General features: G+C 47.0%; 6 protein-coding genes and 1 non-coding gene across 8 annotated transcripts; 4 read left to right on the forward strand and 3 right to left on the reverse strand.

Annotated features, from left to right (window-relative positions):
• Positions 1–103: 103 nt before the first annotated feature.
• TSTA_065660 (3-methyl-2-oxobutanoate dehydrogenase, putative) lies at positions 104–2,029 on the reverse strand. Of its 2 annotated transcripts, none has more exons than XM_002340458.1 (4): positions 1,890–2,029; positions 995–1,752; positions 378–943; positions 104–325 (listed from the first exon to the last, which is right to left on the reverse strand). In XM_002340458.1, exons 2-4 carry the CDS (start codon positions 1,558–1,560, stop codon positions 288–290), a joined length of 1,170 nt encoding a protein of 389 aa, XP_002340499.1. In that variant the 5' UTR covers positions 1,561–1,752; positions 1,890–2,029; the 3' UTR covers positions 104–287. The 2 variants fall into 2 exon arrangements, with proteins under 2 accessions (XP_002340499.1, XP_002340498.1); XM_002340457.1 differs by having other exon boundaries at positions 1,886–1,917.
• A 245-nt stretch (positions 2,030–2,274) lies between these two features.
• On the forward strand, positions 2,275–5,177 carry TSTA_065670 (DUF21 and CBS domain protein (Mam3), putative; the record flags this gene model as incomplete). Its single annotated transcript, XM_002340459.1, has 4 exons — positions 2,275–2,538; positions 2,615–2,828; positions 2,882–3,551; positions 3,608–5,177. The coding sequence occupies 4 exons, from the start codon at positions 2,275–2,277 to the stop codon at positions 4,680–4,682; spliced, it is 2,223 nt and encodes a 740-aa protein (XP_002340500.1). The 3' UTR covers positions 4,683–5,177.
• Positions 4,967–6,868, reverse strand: TSTA_065680 (C2H2 finger domain protein, putative). Its single transcript, XM_002340460.1, has 3 exons — positions 6,539–6,868; positions 5,230–6,484; positions 4,967–5,176 (listed from the first exon to the last, which is right to left on the reverse strand). The coding sequence occupies exons 1-3, from the start codon at positions 6,628–6,630 to the stop codon at positions 5,159–5,161; spliced, it is 1,365 nt and encodes a 454-aa protein (XP_002340501.1). The 5' UTR covers positions 6,631–6,868; the 3' UTR covers positions 4,967–5,158.
• Positions 6,869–7,066: 198 nt separating this feature from the next.
• On the reverse strand, positions 7,067–8,394 carry TSTA_065690 (alcohol dehydrogenase, putative; the record flags this gene model as incomplete). Its single annotated transcript, XM_002340461.1, has 4 exons — positions 7,067–7,715; positions 7,775–8,169; positions 8,231–8,253; positions 8,364–8,394. 4 exons carry the CDS (start codon positions 8,392–8,394, stop codon positions 7,067–7,069), a joined length of 1,098 nt encoding a protein of 365 aa, XP_002340502.1.
• Positions 8,395–9,158: 764 nt separating this feature from the next.
• On the forward strand, positions 9,159–11,087 carry TSTA_065700 (uncharacterized protein; the record flags this gene model as incomplete). The annotated part of the gene is made up of 3 exons (XM_002340462.1): positions 9,159–9,982; positions 10,036–10,416; positions 10,473–11,087. The coding sequence occupies 3 exons, from the start codon at positions 9,159–9,161 to the stop codon at positions 10,777–10,779; spliced, it is 1,512 nt and encodes a 503-aa protein (XP_002340503.1). The 3' UTR covers positions 10,780–11,087.
• TSTA_065710 lies at positions 10,862–10,945 on the forward strand. Its single transcript has one exon. It is a non-coding gene; the product is annotated as a tRNA-Glu (tRNA).
• A 215-nt stretch (positions 11,088–11,302) lies between the features above and the next one.
• Positions 11,303–15,560, forward strand: TSTA_065720 (HECT domain protein; the record flags this gene model as incomplete). Its single annotated transcript, XM_002340463.1, has 3 exons — positions 11,303–11,487; positions 11,549–15,158; positions 15,216–15,560. The coding sequence occupies 3 exons, from the start codon at positions 11,303–11,305 to the stop codon at positions 15,336–15,338; spliced, it is 3,918 nt and encodes a 1,305-aa protein (XP_002340504.1). The 3' UTR covers positions 15,339–15,560.
• Positions 15,561–15,581: the final 21 nt, after the last annotated feature.

The following is a 15,581-nucleotide window of genomic DNA, read 5'->3' on the forward strand; positions in this document are numbered from 1 at the left end:
CAGGATTATGCTTTGTTGCCATGAACGAGCAATATTTCCAGATTGTGGACACCGGCATCGATTTGCCCTGAATATGTGGATACAACCTTCGGTCATAAGTCTTGACAAAGAAAACGATGCGCTCGATTGCTTTGTATCAACATCTATCTACCTCAGTAAACATGTCATGACTCATATGTAACTAAATGCTATAACTATTCATGCATAAGATGACAAAAGTACAACTGCCAAGCAAACCGAAGAAGGATTAATATGACTCGCTCGTATCATATTCGTAACATCAAGAATCAATAGTCGAGAGTTTGTAGAATAGCATCGTGGATTTCTATGACCCATTAGCAATGAACTTGGTCAAAAGCAGAAAAGGATTGACCTACTTGCAACATCAGGCATGATGAAACTCTCAAATGCTAGTCCGGTATGGGTAGTCAAGCCAGCAACCCGCTTGACCGGTGCCTCTAATCGGAGAAAGGCACCTTCTTGGATGGTAGCTGCAACTTCAGCTCCAACTCCATAGTTGACCATACTCTCGTGGACTACTATGGCCCGCCCTGTTCGTCGAACGCTGTCTAGAACGGTCTGTCGATCCCATGGATATATCGTCCGTAAATCAATCAGTTCTATATTCACGCCTTTCCTTGCCTTCTCCACTGCGGATATTGCTTGGGAGCAGAGATATAATGGCTGTCCGTATGATATAATCGTCAAGTCGGAGCCTGGCTTTACAATGTCTGCTTTGCTGAGCGGGAGAGTATATGACTCGGTAGGAACGTGCTCAACAGCCGCGCGATATAGGATCTTAGGCTCCATGAAGATTACCGGGTCGTTACATTCCAAGATCGACGATAGCAAGAGCCCCTTTGCTTGTGTTGGAGATCGTGGCATCACCACGCGAACACCCGGGATATGAGAAAACAGTGATTCAGGAGATTGAGTATGGTAACTATGATTGTCAGCACAAAGTAATGAAGTCGTTGATTTTATGTCCACATACAGTGCGCCATGTCCAACAGCTCCACAGGGCATTCTAAAAACCAAGCCTCCAGCATCTGCCCCGGTTGTTCCCTCACGGTATCTAAACTTTGCTGCTTCATTCACAATCTGATCAAAGGCGGGATAGACGTAATCCGCAAACTGTATCTCGGCAACAGGTTTCAATCCTTGAGCAGCAGCACCAATCGCGAATCCAGCAATTCCCTGTTCTGTTAATGGAGTATTGAAAACCCTGTGCGACCCAAACTCCATCTGTAAGTCCATTGAACAGCGGAAAACACCACCGAATGCCACATCTTCACCGAACAGGATGACTTTATCTGAAGCAGACATGGCTGTTCTAAGGGCCGAGTTGATTGCTTGGTATAGATTCATACGTTTTGTATTAGTGGACTGAGGTAGCTCCCGTGAGCTAGATATCGACGACGGGCCATGGTGTAAAAGAGGAGTAGATTTGTAGTCGATAGGTAGATTCAAACGAGCGGAGGGTGTTGCGGCAGAGGAGTAGGATCTATAACCAGGGTTGCACTGGCGTGCAAGACGCCGACCAGCACCACGGATGCTCATGATTGTACATGCGACTCAGAAAGTGTCATGAACCTGGTGAGAGGCGAGTTTACATTTACATTTGCAAGAGAGAAAAGGAAAGAAGAAGTCGTCAATTGACGTTCGCAAAGAAAGGACGACGAACGCCGCGGATAACCGAGAACAACCCAGTGGGAATCTTTGTTGACACCTGAGAATTCCGGCAGAAATCAGCTACTAAATAATTAGCGGTGTTTATCTCCGAGAAATCTCATCAATAATCCAGATCAGCAATGATTAGATAGAGAAACATTGATAAGATCAATTTGTGTGTTGAAAAGAATAATGGTCTAGAGCCTGGACATACGCACAGCGGCACAGAGCTGGTCAGAGCCATCGAGTAGAGAGGATCGTGTCAGCATCCTGTGGAAAAAGCCGAGAGATTTGACACTCAACCTTCACTCTGAATGCATTGTTTCCAGCATCATCTCTCGGGTTTAGCCGAGCTTTGTAGAGCTGTTCCTGCTTCAGAAAAGCGTAGACATCGCAATCTGAAAGAAAGATATAATATGGAGGCGGTGTGACACGGCAAAATGATGCACACTGCGGAAGCGGCGAGTGTCATTGGCAAAGAAAGAGAAGAGATAACTTCACTCTTTAAGGTCGCTTCCATTGCGCGCTTTTCCCCCGACATTGATGACACCTTGCAAATATTTGGAAAGAAGACTTTGAATCGAAAGCTATGGAGCTCCAATAATGCGAAGTGCTACTTCGATGAATCCGTACTTGGCCAGTCGGCCAGCCACTCTCGGTCTTGCCAAGATTTTCTTCTTGCTCCTCGCTCAAATTCCGGCATTGACGACGGCTGCTCCTACGGCTCTCCATGGGATATGGGCCAAACATGATGCTGATGGGAAGGATCCTGAAGATCCGGAGTTATGGCTGTATCTAGGAATCTCGATTTTCCTAGTTCTGGCGGGCGGGGCCTTTGCAGGATTGACTATCGCGTTAATGGGCCAGGTTAGTATTCCTTGGTTCACCCATACACGATTTTTTTTTCTACGTGGGACAGTCGCTTATCAATTGCTCAATCTAGGATGAGATCTACCTCCAAGTCATCGCATCCTCAGGCGAAGAATCAGAGAGAAAGAACGCTGAAGCTGTGCTTCGGCTTCTAAAGAGGGGGAAACACTGGGTTCTCGTAACGTTATTGCTCAGCAATGTCATAACAAACGAAACACTCCCTATCGTGCTGGATCGCTCTCTAGGAGGTGGTTGGCCAGCAGTGGTGGGGAGTACCGTGTTAATTGGTATGGTCACCACACTAGCCCATTAACTTATTCAGTCCGCTGACTAGGTATAGTCATCTTCGGCGAAGTCGTTCCACAATCGATCTGCGTTCGCTATGGTTTACCAATTGGGGCATGGATGGCACCCTTCGTCCTGATACTTATGTACCTCATGTCTCCAGTAGCATGGCCTGTTGCCAAACTTCTCGACAGACTCCTAGGCGAAGACCATGGAACTGTGTACAAAAAAGCCGGCTTGAAGACTTTGGTGACTTTACACAAATCTTTGGGTGCCGCTGGTGAACAACTTAACTCCGACGAAGTCACTATCATCAGTGCATGCTTAGATTTGAAAGAGAAGTCTGTCGGGAGTATAATGACACCAATGGACGATGTCTTTACCATGTCTGTGGATACAGTGCTGGATGAAGAAATGATGGACCTTATTCTATCACAGGGTTACTCTCGTATTCCCATACATGCGACTGACAATGAGCACAACTTCGTTGGCATGCTGCTTGTCAAAATGCTCATTACCTACGACCCAGAAGACTGCAAGCAGGTCCGCGACTTCGCACTTGCCACTCTGCCGGAAACACGCCCAGAAACAAGCTGTTTGGATATTGTCAATTTCTTCCAGGAAGGCAAGTCTCACATGGTTCTTGTATCTGATTACCCAGGTGAGGACCACGGTGCTCTCGGTGTTGTCACATTGGAAGATGTCATTGAAGAGCTCATTGGCGAGTACGTTCTAATGCCCTAGTAAACTCAATCTCTTTCGATACTGAACTCGTTTACAGGGAAATCATTGATGAGTCCGATGTATTCATTGACGTGCACAAGGCGATCAGACGACTGGCCCCCGCGCCAAAAGCACGAGTTCCAAAGGGCCGCATTGTTGAAGAACCTCCTTCCTTGCCAAATACTACAGTCGATGATCATAATGCCAACCTCGATTTGTCAAAGGTTCAGAGCGCTGGTAGTGAACCTCGAAGACTTAGTTCAACCGTGGTGCAGCCTCTTGGGCCTAAATTCACTCTTCGAAACAATTTCGGCGCCCCAGAACAACTGGTCGTAAAGAGGGGAACGGATGAAATTCGTGAACATTTAAAACATCTGGGGCCTTCCAACTTGGCAAGTCGGCCTCGACAGACACGCTATCAAACTGTCAAGATTAAAGCTCCCGGAACGTCGCCTACTCGGTCAGGCCTCACAGACTCGGAATCAGGAAGACTTATGGGCGAGCAACTTAGACGTCCTTCTGAAGTGGCAAGTAATGGTAGCGGTATAGGCTCAAAACTACTCGGATCACCGTCTTTCAAAGCAAAAGACGGCGTCCACGCTGTACAGCAAGGTTATGGCACGATTGATGGTGGCGTGGCCACGGTGATATCTCCTCTAGATGATGATCAGAAAACCCACATCAAAGACGCCATTCCAGAATCCCAATATGAGAGGGACAACAGAACTCCAAAATATTCTCCTCCGCGTACACCAAACCGAAGCAAACCCAGTAGTCTTCATTCCGATGAAGCACGACGAAGCGGTGCCTTCAAACCCGGCCCCGCTCGAAGTGGAAGTATTACCGAACAAGTGGTTGATCTCAATGGAGTACGCAAAGTTGTCCTCCAAACGACCAGTAGCAGTTCATCGGGTGATGAACAATCCACAAGCAATGGCAAAACTTCTCCTACTTCACAACAACATCACCACCATCATTACCGACATCAAGAGACGACAGAGCTATCCTACGAACAAGCGATCGACTCTGACCAGGACGGTGGAGCCGCGAGTACAACCAAGAAGAAACGTCGACGCCGTAAGAAGAAGAGGCAAGGCGATGACCCTGAGAATGCACCTCTTTTACCGCCGTGATCTGTATGCATAATATTTCTGCTCTTTCTGTTCATGTATTTTCGGTTTCCAGACATATTTGCGAAGGCTGTATTTTCGGTGTAATGATGTTATCTGGCAAACATGACATTACGTTGTGCTCATGTATACTTTGGTCTTTAGAAAGGGAAAGGCTGTTACCTAACGAGTGTGAAGATAGCTGTTTAACTGAGAATTCGACAAAGCTGTTCTAACGTCATAGTGGGTGTATCTTGTTCATAGGAAAGGTCCATTCACAGGGTGTAAGCAGAAGGGTACAGGAACCTTGGAATAGCCATATATCATTTTATCATTCAAACCTGTCATGTATCTACATCACCTTTTTCCTCTTGATTCTATGCAAAACAGTAAGCTGCAATATGCCAAAGTCTCGGAAGTATTCATGAAAGACAAAACATTCATCATTTGCTATATACAAAAATAACCATCCCATGCAACGAAAAAAAAGGCAATAATAATCATTGAAGGAGTGGATCCTAATAAAGTTAGTCATGCACACCCAAAAAGCAGAGAACAGGAGATGACATACCCTGAAATGTTTCTGGCTATTAGCTTGTCTATTAACCTTTGCAGTGATCTTCCGCTCCTCGCGTTGAGCACGAGTCCGTTCCCTCCTTTCAATTTCAAGGGCCTCTGTTCTTTGCTGTGCAGAGGCCCCAACCAGACCCAACCCTCCATTTGCGCGAGAGATGATAGCTTTATGCTCATTGCGTTTGATTGTTGTAGTCTCTCCTTCCCCATCTTTGTCTGCAGTTCCGTTCTCAATAGCTAGTTGGCGAGCAGCGGCCCGTTCTTCCAGGCTAGGATAGCTGTGTAGATTTTGACGGTAGTATTTGGCCAATGATCGATGGCCGACACTTCGGCCAGACGGTAGATGTAGTTCATAATCTGTTTGATAAATAGGTTGAGAGCCGCGGAAGGGTTTTTGCTGTGGATCAGAGTCGACGGAGCTGTCGTCTGTTTCCCAGCCGGCTTCGTCTGCATCTGAGCTTGTGATGGGTACACCACCTGCATCATCTGTTATATCCTCATCCTCCTCCTCGTCATCAGAGTATGTGCTTCGGAAATCGTAGAACTGGCCGATTTCTACTTGTTCTTCCTCGGTCTCAAAGGCAATCATACAATGACTCTTGTCGCGCATGTGGGTGCGGATACCGGCGGCAGTGGTCCTGATAGCGTGGCAAAGGAGACACTCGTGATTCTCACTAATCTTCGCATGCAAATAACGTATAAGCCCATCAAGATCCGCCAGGTAATCCTTCTCCGGAATGAACATTCCATGAACCTTGAACATGTGCTCGACATTCGCCTGGAGATCTCCGGCTTCTTCGGTGCAAAACAAACATTTTGTCGAGGAATATTCTTCTGTTTTCTCCTCTTCATCCTTTTCTTCCATATCTTCATCCTCATTCTCTGCCTCTTTGATAGCGGTATTTTTCAATTTCTCTGTGACATTGGAAACGGTAGATTCGTTATCTCCTGCCACGGACTTGTTAATAGGGTCACCGAGCGAGAATGTAGAGCTCATAACAGAAGAAGTATCGTCAGCAAGGCCTCCCTTCTTCTTCAGTGCCTTTTCACGAAGCTTATGTTTGGAGCTCTGTAGATGGTTCTGATACGAGTTTTCACTATAAAACGACTTCTGGCATGCTTCACATGTCTTCTCGAATGAGGCTTTCGCCGCGGCGGCTGAGGTGGTGACCCTGGCAGTCAAAACTTTCTCGGTGAAGACTTCTTGCGATACAGGAGGTAGAGATGCAACTCGTCGCTTGACATTGTACAAACTATGGAAAGAGCATTAGTGATGAATTGACTCCCATCTATAATAGCCCACTTACTGCCAATCTCGGCGCATGTGTTCCCTTTGAGCATCGCTAGTACGGAACGCCACCAGGCATGCGTTGCAGGTGTATGGAAGAGAATCTCCCATTTTTGTGTGTATTCAATATTCAAATCGGAAGGAGGGAAGGAGGGTTTGATAGTTTCGATGATTTAGAATCTCGTACAAAAGGAGGTTAAAAGTGATAAAACAACCTGCTGCTGAAACTCGAGGAAGTTGTAGTTCAGAGGCAAATATGAATTATTTAGGCGCAGAGATGTTGTTGTGCTTTGAAATCAGGCACTGCCTTTCGCCGATGACTAAGAATTTGGTGATAATTTTCTTCGTCGAATTGTGGCTCTCCTGCGGGGTTGCCTAGCTGATAAGGTGGCGGATAGGCGATAACATCATGTGATCGGTTACAATAGATAAGATAAGTACTGTCGATAAGGATTTTTGTTCTTTCCAAAAAAAAAACGAATTAATCATTAATTCAACGACATACATTCTATTAAGTACTACGTATATGAAATCTGATCAATCTGTTTCACAATGTCACGATCAACTTCTCCCCACTTACACTCCTGACCTGATCCATCACATCAGGTATCTGCTCCAATCCATGTCCGACCACCTTGACTGATAAAGGCACTTTATATTTTCCTTCTTCGACCAACTGCGCAAGAGCAGGGATCACTTGCTCCTGCCCAGGCATTCCAAGTAGTGTCCATCCGCCAGATTCGAACTTGGTGACTCCTTCAGGTACCGTTACTGTCTTGGCTGTGACGAGAGCTCCATATTTCTTAATCCCATTAGGGTCAAATGTATCGCAGATGTCCGTCTGTGAGGCGCCGGCTCCTACGACATCGAAAATCATGTCGACGCCACGAGATTCTGGTGATGCTGCTTTGATGTCTGATACCATGGTAGGGCTGTGGTAATCAAAAACTTTTGTTGCTCCCAACGAAAGCAGGTGAGCATGATGCGCGGGGGAACTCGTTGCGAAAATGGGTACCGACGGGTATGCGAGCCGGAGGAGCTGGATGGCACTGGCACCGACCACCGAGCTGCCGCCCAGAACAAGAATCGACTTTGGCTCAGGCTCTCCTTCCGAGTTCGATGCGCCACGGAAGTTGGGGATGGGAATCCTGAGCTTCAAGGCAAACATGGTACAGATGGCTGCGTTGTAGCAGATGCTATTACAAAATCAGTTCACGAATCTTCAGAAGTTCTAATCTTGATATCGAAAACTTACGGTAGAGATGCGGCTTCCTCGATGCTAATATTCTTCGGCTTCTTGGCGACAAATCGTGCTGGGACGACAACGTGCTCTTGGTATGCACCACCCCAGCCCTCAACAGACAACTCCCAGGCTAGCACTTCGTCGCCGACCTGGAAACCCTCGACCTCCGATCCGATGGCCTCAATGACGCCAGCGCCTTCAACGCCAAGCACGTATGGCCATGTCTGGATGTTCACTCCGAGATCGCGCTGCAAGGGGTCGAGACCGTTGAGAGCGATTGCACGCTGGCGAATGAGGACCTGATCGGGTTTCACATCGTGCTGAGGGGTCTTTTTGACCTCGAAAGGACCGCCTTTCTGCACAAGCAGAAGCTTAGTAGTTTCGGTGTGTCGGAAACTTCGGTCAAACTACCGTCGAGTATATCTCGGATAGCTTATAACACGCTGAAGTTATAAGGCTTCTAAGTACGAAAGGCTTCTTGAAAGCAAAGTCTTAACAAAAGGATGAATATCCGGTTCGATAGAAGAACGTATACTCAAGTTGTCAAAGCTAAGGGGTACTTAGCACGGTTAATTCAAGACGATAGAATAAAACTAAATACATGCTGTAATGAGTGTCCTTATATATTCCATCATCAACATAGCCATCAGATTTTCCATCAGGGAAATCTGTCGACACAACAGAGCCTCGCTCTGCTCGCTCTGTTACCCTAACCCTAATGGTTTCGGATAATCCTTGCTTCCGTAGTGCAGTAGTGTAACACTATCTATTCAATCCATTGGCTGCGGATTCTTGATTCTTCTGACACGGTGGATGTAGATGCCATTTTGACAGTAAGTGATGTTTGATAGTAGAAGATGTTTGAAAGGATATTGTGAATAGTCTTAGAATGCTTGTGTCTGAATGATAGAAATGATTCAACTCTCCTGGGTCGAACACCCTCTATTTATACAGGCGATTGGGACTCTAGGTACTGAGAATGCCCCATGTCGTCGCTGATTTCTAATCCGGTTTATCATTATGAATTAGATACTGCTGCTGTCAAGGTTATTCTGATCTTGATGCTTAATCTGATCTATCTCGATCAGGTTGGTGGCGGTCGACATGAGATCTGCAGCTGTGATTGGACGTTCTGACCACGCTGCGGCTGATTGTGGGAACTCAGCGGGTGGGGCATGCCTGAAATGGCAAGCGTCGGCCGCCGTACTCGGCGCTATCATCCTCCACCTCCAACGATCTCCCCGCTTCCATGTGTGGGAACTCATCTCCACTTCATCAGGATCAGTCTGAATCGGGATAAGGGACTGACGAGCACTTCGCGATTGGGCAGCTGTCTAATCTCCTTGAGGCATTTCTATTTATGTACCATCGTGAGTCTACTGCCAAAATTGTCGAGATGGAACGCGCACAATTCGTCTGCACCACTTGCAGCGCACGCAAAAAAGGCTGCGATAAGGCGTTGCCAGCTTGTGGCTTCTGCGCCAAACGTGGCCTATCATGCAAATATGATGGTCCTGCAAGGAAGGAGAGAAGCTTCCGGCCATACAACCCTGGCAAATACTTTGTGGCTTCCGGAACTTTGAACGCCCCGATTAGTCCAATCTCGATCGTGAATAGCGCCTCGAGCCCTGACACTCCATCTGTGACCGCTTCAATATCTCAGTCAATCCACGAATCACTGTATCAGCAAGTTCGTGATGTGCTCAATCTCGCGAATCTTACCGCGGAGGACATTAGTAAACGCTACTTCGACTCATTTCACCGACTATACCCTATTATATCTCCAGAACTATTCTATCAAGCCCAGTCAAAGTACGCACATGGAGGCAGTATCTCTCCTTCCACCGATTATTCCATCCTGGTTCTAGCTATGTTTCTTGCAATCACCCTGCCGGGTCATCATCGGCCCACAAATCTTTCCTTATCAGACCAAGAACAGCTTTACGTCAAAGTCAAGTCTCTCATCGCTCAAATCCAGACTGCCATATCTCCATCTTTTGCCCTGGTCCAGGTCATGTTCATCGTAACTATCTGGGAGTATACTCGGGCTCGCCCAGAGGCGGCGTACTCTTCCATTAATGCATGTTCCAGCTTAGCGCGAATTTTGGGAGTCGGGGACGAGCTGTTGGAGAAGTCTGCGCCTTATCAAAGCAACATTATTACCAACTTGGTGGAGATAGTGAAGAGGAATGTGGCATGGGCTGTTATAATGCTGGAAAGGTATGGGCATTTTCGAGTGATTGGAATCATGCCAGATTACTGAACTATCTCAGGATCATATTGGTTGAGCTGAACCCTAAAGCTATACGACCCCTTACAGGGTATCCCAATATAGACTGCCAGCTACCCTTGGATTTATTACCTTCGGATTCCTCTTTGAGCCAGTCAATTGACTACCAGAGCTCGATATCAGCCACGCTGTCTTGTTTAGAGACTGGCAATGTCAGTTGGTTTGGACGCCAAGCACAGGCGATCTTCTTACTAGATAACGTGCTAGAGGTTGTCCGCACTGCATCAAAGACAGGTATTACACAAGGCATACTTCAAGGGGCAGTGGAGCTAGATGGTATGATCCGTAACTTTCTAGCCATGCTCCTAGAAGAAAGTCGCCAGAAAAAGACAAGTCTATGCAGTTCAGTGGCTTTCTCCATCAGGTAAGGATAACTTGCAATGGTTTCAGAGTAACCTTTCACCAACAACCGTTTATTAGGGCACTATTTCTTCTCCATTGGTCTATATTCGATGCTCTTCCAACGTCTGGAAATGAGAGCAACTATCAAGCAAGGAACCTATCCTGGACTGCTATTAATTCGGCCTGCAACATGACAATTGACGCCATCACGCACGCTCAGCAAGAGCCTGATTCTCCCGTGCCCATTTGCAGCTTTTATATTCTCCAAGAGGCTATCCGGTATCTATCGGAACATCAGAAGGTTGCAGGCGATGAGGCAACAGTCAGTGACAAAGATATGTTAATACATGCTGACAAGGAGTACCGTAGCACCTATATCTTTTGACAATATATACACGAACTGGGGTCAGCATTTCCTCCTATAGGACATACGTACCGATAAAATCGTTACCCTTACATGAAACACATCCGAAATGGTGTAAAGGTAACATCGCCGTCTCTCATCTACCAAGATATCACGGCAGCTCGGGGTTCGATTCCCCGTTTCGGAGTTTGTCTTCTTTTTTCCCTCATCCTCGTTTCGATTTTTTTATTAGACGAGATCAGGCCAAAATATGTGGTAGCATCGTCTCTTTGTCACGTGGTACATATGTTATCTCGAAATTTCGTACAATGCACAATCGTAAAATATGATTGGTCAAACTCATAAAACTTGGGAGATTCGGAGCCTTACCGCATTCGGAGGGAGTGCATCATCTCGCGCGCCCGATGAGGCTGTGAACTCCCATCCGATCATAAACAACACCTGCATCACAAAATCTATTTTTCGAAGCTCGATCTGACCTATCGCAATATATACACCTATAGCGCCTATACACACCATGATAGTCATCGCATAAATGGCAAAAATGAGGGGGGCATCTTTGGATTCTAGGGAATCCCCTGCGGGCAGTCAGATCCCTCGCCGCTCCAAGCTGCCATCGCACTCTCCAGATATTATCGTCAAGCATACTATCAGCATCGATGACACTGCCCATATTCTTATGCAATACAAGGATGAACGGCGCAGAAACTTCAATTCTCTAGTCCGCAGGTAAGTGCAGGCCGAGTGTATGTTTTGAGACTAGTTATGCTAAACGGTTCTGCTTTGTTAGGTATAAACACCAGATCATCTACGGTTGCGAAAACCCCAATTGTCGAACACCAACCTGCCTAAACTATCAAAGAAGAGTTACAGAAGGGCCCTTTCGGCCCTATACCGAGCTCAGTGCGCGTACATTGGCATGCTATCTGGCCAGTCAGGATAACCCGGAGAAAGCACTCTGTCGCAACCCGCCACGGCCAGCTGCCGACTTCTCGCCAACCCGTCACACCCCTCATGTGGAATACCATGCATATAGTTCAGGAAGGAAGTCACAACAAGCAGAATATCCAGAAAATGAAGCCCATATGGAATCCCACCGACATTCGTCAAGTACCAACCCGGCGCCTCCGCCACCGGCCGATAATGTCGGGCACTCCTCTCGAGACCCACACCCATCTGGTATGTCAAGAACAAAAGACCCAAAGTCTTTCACACAAAATCTTTTTGATACCTTGTCGTTGAGAATGGTTGAATGGCTTCCGTTGCGCCAGACGACTACCGATGCCCCGGGCTGGTCTACTCCCACTTCTCGATCACACAAAAGCCAAACGCATTCGGGAGACTTCAAAGAGTACGAAAGCAATAGTAAGTCACGACGAGTGCACATTCAATCTACCAACAACAATGCTGGCGCGGTCGAAGTAACGACACCTTCCGGTCGGCCAAAGCGACGCTCGAATTCGAACCTTGACCGGAAATCCACCGCACAAACTTTGAAGCGCGTAACACTGGAAGAGGCCGAAACATGGCGGCCAACATCTCGAAGTAGTATGGAGATCAAATCGCGAGACGGTCGGACGAGCACTTCCAGAACCACACCGTCTCGGACTTATTCTCAACACAATATTCCCACTCCACCTCCTGTTCTTAAGCATCGTGCATCCAAGGGAAACAAACCCTCAAACGACACTACATCTAAAGCACCGAAGCAAACTAGGCGTGTCTCTTGGGACGGATCAAAGCTTCTGAGAGAGACATGCGTACTTTCGGATGTTAACGACGAGGTAATAGAGAAAGAGGCACCGAATTTTTCATCCTCTGAAGTTCCTGATTTAAAACCTCCGAGCATACAGAGTTTTCCATGCCCAGCAATGTCAGTTGATACAGTCAGCCATCTGAATGTTGAAATAGTGGACGGCCTTTTCGAGCTTTTAGCCCAAACCAAAGAAGACGCCGAGAAATGGGAAGAGGAACTTGATCATATGAATACTCAAGGAAGGTCTGACAACTATATATGGCGTTATGCGACGCCTCGTCAACGTGAGGTGTTCCCTTTTGTTGCCCAATCCGTGTTTTTCGGCTTAAGTAGTAGTCGACAACTGATAAAGTCTTTTCGGCGAAAACGTGCATCGTCACAGCACTCGCGACACAGTGACGGCGCGACTGTTGATCTGCAGACCTTAGAGTCTACACTACGAAAAATCCAGGATATGTGCCCCAGTGACCTGGTTTTGAATAGCCTGTGGAACTCTCTGGAACAATTATTTGTCCCTCCTAGAAATATGCCTATAGCATTTAGAGCCAATCGGCGCGCGTCGTACCATCAATCAGACAAGTCCGGCGTCTCCCAATCCTCCGCGCCGGATGAACCGCTTTCTGATGCAGATGCTGCTCACATGCTAACGGTTGTCTTCTTCACACTGGTAACATTTTTGCCGAAAGTCGACTCGCAAACTTGGCGAGGCATCCAACAAATACGTGAGGCCGGAACAGTCTTGCCGGACGCCCAAATGCGAAAGTTGCCTGCGGAGGATATCGATCTGATCCTGAATGTTACGGATAAATTGGAGCATGACCTTGCATTGCGGCTTGTTCACCGCTTGGTGCGCGCTCTTACAGCTCGACTAGCATTTCATGAGATATCCAAAGCCAAGAATTTCTCCATCACCGACATCAAAAAGCGACATGAGCGGAGTGTCTTGGATCTCCTTTTTGATAATCTCCGCGAGCATCATGAGTCCCTGAAGAAAGAAACCGATGGTCATGATATGGCCGTTGCCATTGATACACCGGTCGCTGCAGCTATGATTGTTGAGTGGATCCGAACGTTGTTCCTCAAAGAATGGGATGGTAGGCCAGAAATTGCCAGGTCAGACGCAGCGGGTGGCGCGATTCAGATACTCTCCTCGATGTATAAAAATCGAAAGCGTCTCGGTCTCGAAGCTGAGGCTTTCTATACGAGCTTTCTTTCGGAAAGGCTAGATACAATGGAAATGCCCGTTGAATGGCTCAACCGAGCTTCAAACAACCGGACAATGCATCTCCTGTCGTTTACATTCCTATTTCGCCCAGCTGCCCTAGCCAAGTACTTCCGAGCCATCAATTTTGCGGCCATGTCAAAGGCGTATGAAGCGGGAATGATTGCACAACGACAGGCAAGCAAAACGGCCTTCAGCCGCACCATCCAGGTTGCGGATGAGATTAACCTTCTGGCTCGTCTGCATACATCGATGAATCAGTACTTTGTCATTTCTGTACGGCGCGAATATGTGCTTGAAGACGCATTCAATCAGATCTGGCGTCGTGAACGACGAGAACTTCTTAAACCTCTGAAAGTCAAGCTAGGGACAGATCTTGGTGAAGAAGGAGTCGATCTTGGTGGTGTCCAGCAGGAGTTTATGACGATGGCATTCGCTGAGGCGGTGAATCCAGAGCATGGGATGTTTACCGTTGATCCTACCACTCGCATGACATGGTTTCAACCATGCTCGCCTGAAAGTTTAGACCATTTTGAACTCGTGGGCATACTAATGTCGTTAGCTGTATATAATGGTTTAACGCTTCCTGTGACGTTTCCTCTTGCTTTCTATCGCAAACTCCTCGATCTGAAAATCAAGCTTACCGAAGATATCCGTGACGGCTGGCCCGATCTTGCCAAGGGATTAGAGAGTCTATTGACTTGGAGTGAAGGCGATGTTGGAGATGTTTTTGTGCGAAGCTATGAGTTCAGCTTTGAAGCCTTCGGCAGTGTGCGGACGGTGAATATGGAGCAGATCGAACGGGATGCCGAATGGCCGATACTTGAGCGAGTCCCGAGTCGGGAGAGAAGGCGCAGCAGTGTTTCCAATTACTCGGTTGAAGTTCAAGGACATAAGGATTCTGGCGAAGTATCGGAAGGGCATGTTGATAGCGACATTGGCTCATTCAAAACTGGCATTCTCAAAGGCGCCGACTACAACACTGCTTTGAACACATTTCCAATTCAGGAGGATATAGAAGAAGCAAGTCTGGTGACCAACGAGAATCGCGAGCAGTACGTCAAGGATTATATATTCTGGTTGACGGACAAATCCATTCGCCCACAATACGAAGCATTTGCTCGAGGATTCTTCACCTGCATAGACCGTTCATCGCTTGCACTGTTCACCCCTGAAATCCTCCAGACAGTGATCGAAGGCACCCAGGAGATTGATGTGGACGAACTGCAACGCAATGCCACTTACGACGGAGGCTGGGACTGTGATCATCCTCTGATCGTCGCGTTCTGGGATATCGTCAAGAAATATTCACGTGAACAAAAGGCTCGGCTACTCGAATTCGTCACTGCCAGTGATCGAGTTCCGGTTAGCGGTATTTCCAGTATTAATTTCGTGATTCAGAGGAATGGTTCTGGGAATGATGTAAGTTATTTTCCTCCTTGTGAGGTCGAGAAAGGTACTAATGAGTGATTCTGATAGCGCCTTCCGACGAGCTACACGTGTTACGGCCGACTATTGTTACCGGAGTATACGGATGCAAAAGCTCTGCAATTGAATCTCGATATGGCTTTGAAGAATTCGCGCGGCTTTGGCAATTTCTAGTGACTCTGGATGTTCAGGCATTTATATAATATAGCCTTATCCAATATTTTAGGGATCAGACGCCACTATTGCAATATTGCACATGTAATATTATTATCAAAGTTATATACTAAGGATTATACCTTGTCCATCTACTGCTGTACACTACCTCATATTCCTAAACTCCGGCTTATACATGAGTTTTGTAAACAACCTTGGTAGTAAATACAGGGTTAGGGCTATAAATCGGAGATGACGCCGAAC

Source organism: Talaromyces stipitatus, genomic scaffold, assembly GCF_000003125.1.
Source record: "Talaromyces stipitatus ATCC 10500 scf_1105507295523 genomic scaffold, whole genome shotgun sequence".
NCBI lineage: Eukaryota > Fungi > Ascomycota > Eurotiomycetes > Eurotiales > Trichocomaceae > Talaromyces > Talaromyces stipitatus.